Source organism: Neolamprologus brichardi, chromosome 7 (assembly GCF_056152115.1).
Source record: "Neolamprologus brichardi isolate AB-2024 chromosome 7, ASM5615211v1, whole genome shotgun sequence".
Taxonomy (NCBI): Eukaryota; Metazoa; Chordata; class Actinopteri; order Cichliformes; family Cichlidae; genus Neolamprologus; species Neolamprologus brichardi.
This window is the reverse complement of record NC_142110.1, coordinates 33,062,173-33,068,745: the sequence shown is the minus strand read 5'-3', so window position 1 is coordinate 33,068,745 and position 6,573 is coordinate 33,062,173. Positions and strand designations below refer to the sequence as shown.

Here is a 6,573-nt window from a genome sequence, read left to right as displayed (position 1 = left end):
CAGTCTGTGATGTTTGGTTTATTTTTGTTTGAAAAGTAGTTAAAACTGGACCAGTGGTGGAGTCGACCTTTTCTCAAGTATAAATTTAGAACAGTTTTTTCACTTGACTGATTGAAGTACACACTTATTTGCTTCCATAGGAATAAAGAGGGCAGGTAGTAGTCACGTGCTGCTGACAAACAGCAAGTGTGACCACCTCTATATCAGCTGTGTTTTAACACAATGTCACAATCTTGCCAGTGGATTCACCCCCAGGTCTGCGAGTGCAGCGCTCACTGCACTGCCAAGAGCTTCCTCTGAGACTCCATGGGCCTCGTTTAGCACATTAAATTTTAGTGTTCATGACAGTTCAGTTAGAAAAAGGCTGAACAAGTATGGCTTGTTTAGAAGGGTTGCCAGTAGGAAGAGTAGTCTTCTCTCTAAAAGAACATGACAGCACAACTCAGGTTTGCAAAGCTTCATCTGAACAAACTGATCTTATCATTGGTCCAGAAGGCTTGCAAAGTGATCCATAATGCACACAGCCAGATTGTCAAGCACGGTGGTGGAGGGGGATGATTTTGGCTCGTTTTTCAGCCACAGGCCTGGGCACCTTGCAGTCCCCGAGCTGACCTTGAAGTCCTCTCTGTACTAAAGTATCAGAGTCAAATGTGAGGCCATCTGAAGCTTGGCCCACATTGGGTCATGGAACAAGACCCAATGTGACAGCAAGACAGCAGCATTTCTAAAACAAAAGCATCCCAAAAGCAAAGGTGGAACATGACACTCTGAATATGACTTTGTGTAAAAAAACAAAACAAAAAAACATTTATTAGATTTTCCCAAGAGACTGTTGTGTAACACTCAGGAGACAAAGCAAAACAAGCAAACAAAAAAAATAAACAAAAAAAAAAAACCCATAAAATAACATTTAAGAGAGACTGATGAACCAACATGATTGTCACCACATTCCCCAGACAGTAGTGCACAAACACTGAACTGAATCAAGTGTATGAATATATATTCAAAATTTTCAACAAGAAAAAGCATCAGCAATAAAAAAAAATAAAATAAAAATGTGATTGTCTCTGGTTGCCAGCAGCTATTAAAGAAACATAGCTCAATCACAAGTTGTCTGAACGCCTCGCTCGTGATACACTTTTTAATGAAATCTGTGACATCATTTACACGCTGGTCTAACACAGAAATGCTAAACAGGCAGCTGCACAGCTTCCCCATCTTATCCAAGAGCCCTGCATTCGCCAAAGTTCTAAATTAAAAAAAAAAGACAAAAGAAAGAAGGGGGGGGGCAATCTTTTGGTAATTATTACTTCCATGTCATGCAATGATGAGATACAGATGCTGCATTCATGCAATCCATCTGAATCTCCTATTTCTGACTTCGCATCTCTTCAGTGACTGCAATGCTCTTCTAAAGCAAAAGCAAACAACAAAGGAAAGATGTTTCCAGTTTAAATCTACTCGTGTATTTTGACAGTGTGCAGTAACTGTACTGAAAATACTTTTCAACCTCTGCTTGCTTCAGTTTACAACAGCAGTTAAAACCAAACAAGTGCTTTTTAGGTAGAAGTCTTTATCTCCCGAGCTGAAATCAGAGCTGCAAGGCACTTGAGAATAAGCTGCTTCCCAGACTGCACAGCTCACACAGCGGTGTGCTGCAGACGCAGGCGTCCACTTTGGAATGTGTAGTTCAGCAGGGGAGGTGCGATTAGAGGACAATTAACACCAGAGGAGCGTGCCCGAAGCATGTGGCGCCTCACAAAAACGCACAAAATTGGTGAAAAAGCTAAGGTGCAGTCTGAACTGTAACAGTGATTTGGACGTTTGCTCACTTCAGTTTCAGCCTCTCGTGTATTCACCATCACAATGTAAAAAAAAAAACTGCACGGTGTATCAATAACAGCCATTAGTTGTATTTTTACAGTGTTTTTAGCTGGTTTTAATTTTACATTTGTTACATTTTTATTGTGTCCAAAAGGTTTGCACCTGCTCCACGCGCAGCACTGATGGTATTCGGCAACTCAGTGGGATCAACAGCTATTTCTGTAGTTTCACATTAATTTTGTTTAATTATGAAAACCTGAAAAACTGAGACTATTCCATCCATCACTCGAGGACAGGCAGGTATACCCTGGACTGGTGGCCGGCCAGACAACACAGTCAACCCCTGGAACCGGAGCTTTCCAAGGGAGTCTACACCCACCTGAAGGTCCCAGCCAGGAAGTTCAAACCGGGGACTTTCATATTGTGATACAACAATCTTTCTACAGTCATGGTCAAAAGTTTAGGTAGTAGCAGAGATGTTGTGCTTCTCACACTTTGCTGCTCCAGTATTTATTGAAGTTGCTGGGCATTGACTCCTGGTCCAAATCCTGACTTCTGCCTGTTTGTCCACTCACTTTTTAAGGATCGACCATACTAAAAAAAACCCCAAACAAACAACAAACTGCTCATACAGCAGCAATTTGGTGACGATTTCTGCTGTATGTACCATGTCATGGTGAAAATAACATGGTGCATTTTCACCATGTCACAAGGCAAAAGTGATGTCAACCCATCAAGACTCAAAGGTCAACAGAAACGGATCACCATCCATCAGAATTTGGCCCAGAAGCTGATACCCAGCAAACCACAGAAAACAGCAGATGTTATGAAGAATGGGCAGATCTGCAAATACTCACTCTTTGCATAAATCTACCAGTAAAAGTCTTCAAAGCGCATCACATATATAATGCAAATGAAAAAAAATTTGTGCCACTGCCAAACTTTTGGCCTCGACTGTTCTTCATCAAGCTTCACTTCATGTATTCATATTATATTCATACTTTTGTGTCCCACCTGCAGAGGACCTAAGCAGCAGAGCATGAACCTTAAATTTAGGACACCGAATTGTGCCATTATAGTTAATTTGCATTGCTGTGTTTTAGGTTCATGAATTTTTCTTCTGTCCAAAAAGGGAGTATAAAAATGTGACATCTCCAGCTGTTTGAAATGGCTTAAAGTGACGTGTTTACATTTCTTTTATGCTTCTCATCCTTCCAAACATTGGGCGTTTTACTGTGTGATAGTGACACACGGTAGGCACAAACTGAGTCCCGGAATAAAGGCGGGAAAATAAAATGTAGATCACAGACACCAACAGAATATTTACATTGAAACATCAGCTGTGCACAGTTTCTGTAACGGCGAGTGGCAAAGGTAGACCAGAGATATCTGTGTGTGTTTGTGTGTGTGGGGCACCACGCTTTCTGCACAACAAGGGACGCGAAAAGTGTCTGAAACTGACGACACGACAAGAAGTTCGAAGAGTTTTGATCGGTGATGATGTCACTTCCTGCTTTCCCAGCCTTACAGCTCAGTGTCTTTGTATTTCTGGGGGTTGTAATATCCTCTCTTGGTCTGGTCGGCCAGCTGGCGGCGGTAGTCATCCTCGTCGTCCTCGTGTCCTCTCGACTCAGAGTACGGCGGCCTGGAGGGAGTCTGAGGCTCGGGGATGGAGCTTGAACTGGACACACACAAACACACACCACGGGTCATAAACTTGCATCTTTATAAAAATAGAACATTTTTTATGATGTCAGAGATGAGGCTCTGCTCTCACCCTATTGGCTGAGGACGGCTGAGGTTGGGTTTTGGCAGCTTCACTGGGACAGCGTAGAGATCTGGATGCTTCTGGGCAATTTCCAACTGCATAAAGGGAGGGACAGACCCAGATATGTCAAATCTAATACAAAAAAGTAAAGAACAGAAATAAAATATCCTACTATACCCAGACAGGCTGCAAGTGTATCTTTCTTTACTTGAAGGATTTTTAGTTCTACCTTAAAACAACACTCTTAAACCCCGGTGAACATTAAACCAGGTGTCTCTTCCTCCCATCTGGAGTAGAGATGGCACAATACCACTTTTTTATGTCCGATACCGATACCATAAATTTGGATATCTGCCGATACCGATATGAATCCGATATAGTGTGTTTTTTAATCAATAAAACGTTTTTTTTTTATATCTTGCTGCATTTTGTATAAGTTTATACTCAAGTTTAAATAAATAACAACACTAAAGCTATTCTGTTATACCTGTATGTAAAAAACACACTGCACCCATAGTTCAGCAATACTGATCAATCTAATAAACTTAAACCTACTCAATCCTCCCTATTCTGGTATTTTAAACAGTACTTAGCAGAAATATTAAGCAACCTAACTAATAGGGTTGCAAACTCCCAGCAAAAAAAAAAAAAAAAAAAAAATAGGGAACCACCCCCCCACCTCATGATGCTTAATCGACGTAATCAACTTTAATTTGATGCAGTGTGGGAAAAAAAAATGCACAGAAATAAATTATTTTTCAAGAATAATTAAATAGATTCAACATCTTTCTTCAACAGAATTGCAGAATTCACAGATGGTATCTTCCCAAAGGAAAAAGTAGTATAGCTTACTAGGGTATATTAGACTTAACAGTTACTATATACAGTAATGGACTTCTATATATTTTACATCAGATTAAACTTTGGGTGTAAGATTCAGATAATTATTTATTAAAAGCTAGACATTTTAAATGAGAATAAGAAAGAAAAGTATGTCTTTGTGCCCCCTTTTCCCTGTTCATGCCCTATCGGCCCCCCCTGGCTAAACTTTGCTAGATCCGCCCCTGCACAGTTACCAGCTGTCAGCTGCGTAGAAAAAGATCCTTGTGTAGAAAGTAATATTAAATAAATTCTAACAACAGCTTATCAAGCTTAAACGTGCTGCTGTTGTTCAGCCGCTGGTTTCCTCTTTCTGGTGAGAAGTGGGCCAAAAACTAAGAAGAGAGACGGACTCGCGACAGAAAAGCCGATCAGCTGATCATTAAGCAGTTTCACATTGAAGTAGCAGCAGGAGAGAGAGAGAGAGAGAGAGAGAGAGAGAGAGGCAGTCGCTCCATATGTTGGTTGTTAAGCTTAACATGGGAATGCTTTACAAACATTCAGAGATGAACTTACACACTTGCTTTACTTCTCTCTGGGAAAACTTCCTCAGAGATGAAATGCTGGTTTGGTAGCGAGGCTACAAATACACACAGCCGCTCTATCACGTGACACATACTGCTGCGACTGCTACGCTTATGAGCTGAGTTACGCTGTGTAGCAAGTTTTGTGAGGTGCTTTTTTGATATTTAATGGATCGGATTACATTTTTTATTTCTCGCCGATATCCGATCAAGTGATTTGGGTCAGTATCGGACCGATACTTAATATCGGATCGGTCCATCTCTAATCTGGAGTGCTGCTTTTTTAAAGTAAATAGTAGGAGGACAGACGCTGCAGTCCAAAGTTCAACTACTGTGAGGGGTACTGTAATAATATTAATAAATCTATACATTAATACATAGTCAGAATCTACCTTGCCTTGTAAATCAAGGCAAGGTAGATTCTGACTATTACAATTTACAAAAAAATGATGTTGAAACATGCAAACATCAAAGGAAATACAGAGCTTGTACAATACTGATGAGCTTGGAAGTGACTGTTTTCACTGAGAATATTATTGATGAAACTTCAGTGAACAGTAGGCTGATCAACTGAAAGATCAGATGCATCTCTCAGGTCCTGTTTCAGGTCTTTGCTGGATTTTTTTCCTATTTCTTAACAAAATGTCTTTACATGACAGATGCTGTTTTCTCATTTGTTTTTTGGTTCATCCTGACCAATGGCAGGTTTTTAGGAATCCTCTTGTTGGTGCAAAAATACTTGATTCCTGCCAAACTCTTATCTTTGGGATTTTTTGTAAATTCAGCCCAAGAAACAGGAACAAAGTGCCTATTGATACAATTAAAAACTTGTTCTTTGCAAAGATTGCCAAGTGTAGACACGTGATGATTCACAGGTAAGACTTAAGTGGATTAAAAAAAGAAAAAAAGTTTCAAAACAGCAAGATGGTGAAAGACAAAATGCTCAAGGATTCAAAATGAGTCCACAAACCAATTTATGTTGGGACACAGCCATCTTTATGTACATTTCATGGATCTGACTGAACATCAGAAAATGCTTTTAGACACTGGACTTGGATATGGGAATGTCAGGATTGTTTTAGGACAGACGGGGAAGTAAGAGGAACTTTAAATGCAGCTTTCTATAAATCTGACAGGATTCAACTGCCAAAAGTCAACTGAAAGCTCCCTGCTGTGTCTGTTCCTGCTCTGAAGTTTACAGCTGTACCATGAAGAAAGACAGCACTACTGACTCGAGCGTTTTCTGCCTCCTGTAGCTCCAGGATCCTCTGAGCTCTTGCCAGATGGTCCATCTTCTCAAACGCTTTAATCTGGAAGAAAATAAAAGTGAAACTTCAATTTTTGATTTAAAAAAACAAAAACAAAACAGCATAGATGCCACACGTCCACTCACATGGTGTAACTCACGAGGAAGTGATTGTCAGATGAAACATTTACAGACAAGAGTGTCTGTAAATACGCAAATACATAATGAGATTTATTAATGGGAACATTTGTGATGCATGACGAGCTGTTGTGGATTTGAAGGGAGGGTTGGAAACACGTGTTGGTAAATTTGTAGTTACCTGGTCACCCATT

At 40.2% G+C, this 6,573-nt stretch overlaps 1 protein-coding gene across 5 annotated transcripts in view; it reads right to left on the bottom strand.

The window, feature by feature from the left end:
- Window positions 1–2: 2 nt before the first annotated feature.
- Window positions 3–6,573, bottom strand: part of tjp2a (tight junction protein 2a (zona occludens 2)) — a 46,732-nt gene continuing 40,161 nt past the window's right edge. For all 5 annotated transcript variants that reach the window (XM_087843507.1, XM_087843508.1, XM_087843505.1 and 2 more), the window contains 3 exons: window positions 6,228–6,305; window positions 3,602–3,687; window positions 3–3,505 (listed from right to left, as the gene is read on the bottom strand). In XM_087843507.1, coding sequence (XP_087699633.1) covers window positions 3,349–3,505; window positions 3,602–3,687; window positions 6,228–6,305 — 321 coding nt within the window. In that variant the 3' untranslated portion in view covers window positions 3–3,348. The remainder of the gene's footprint in view (window positions 3,506–3,601; window positions 3,688–6,227; window positions 6,306–6,573) is intronic.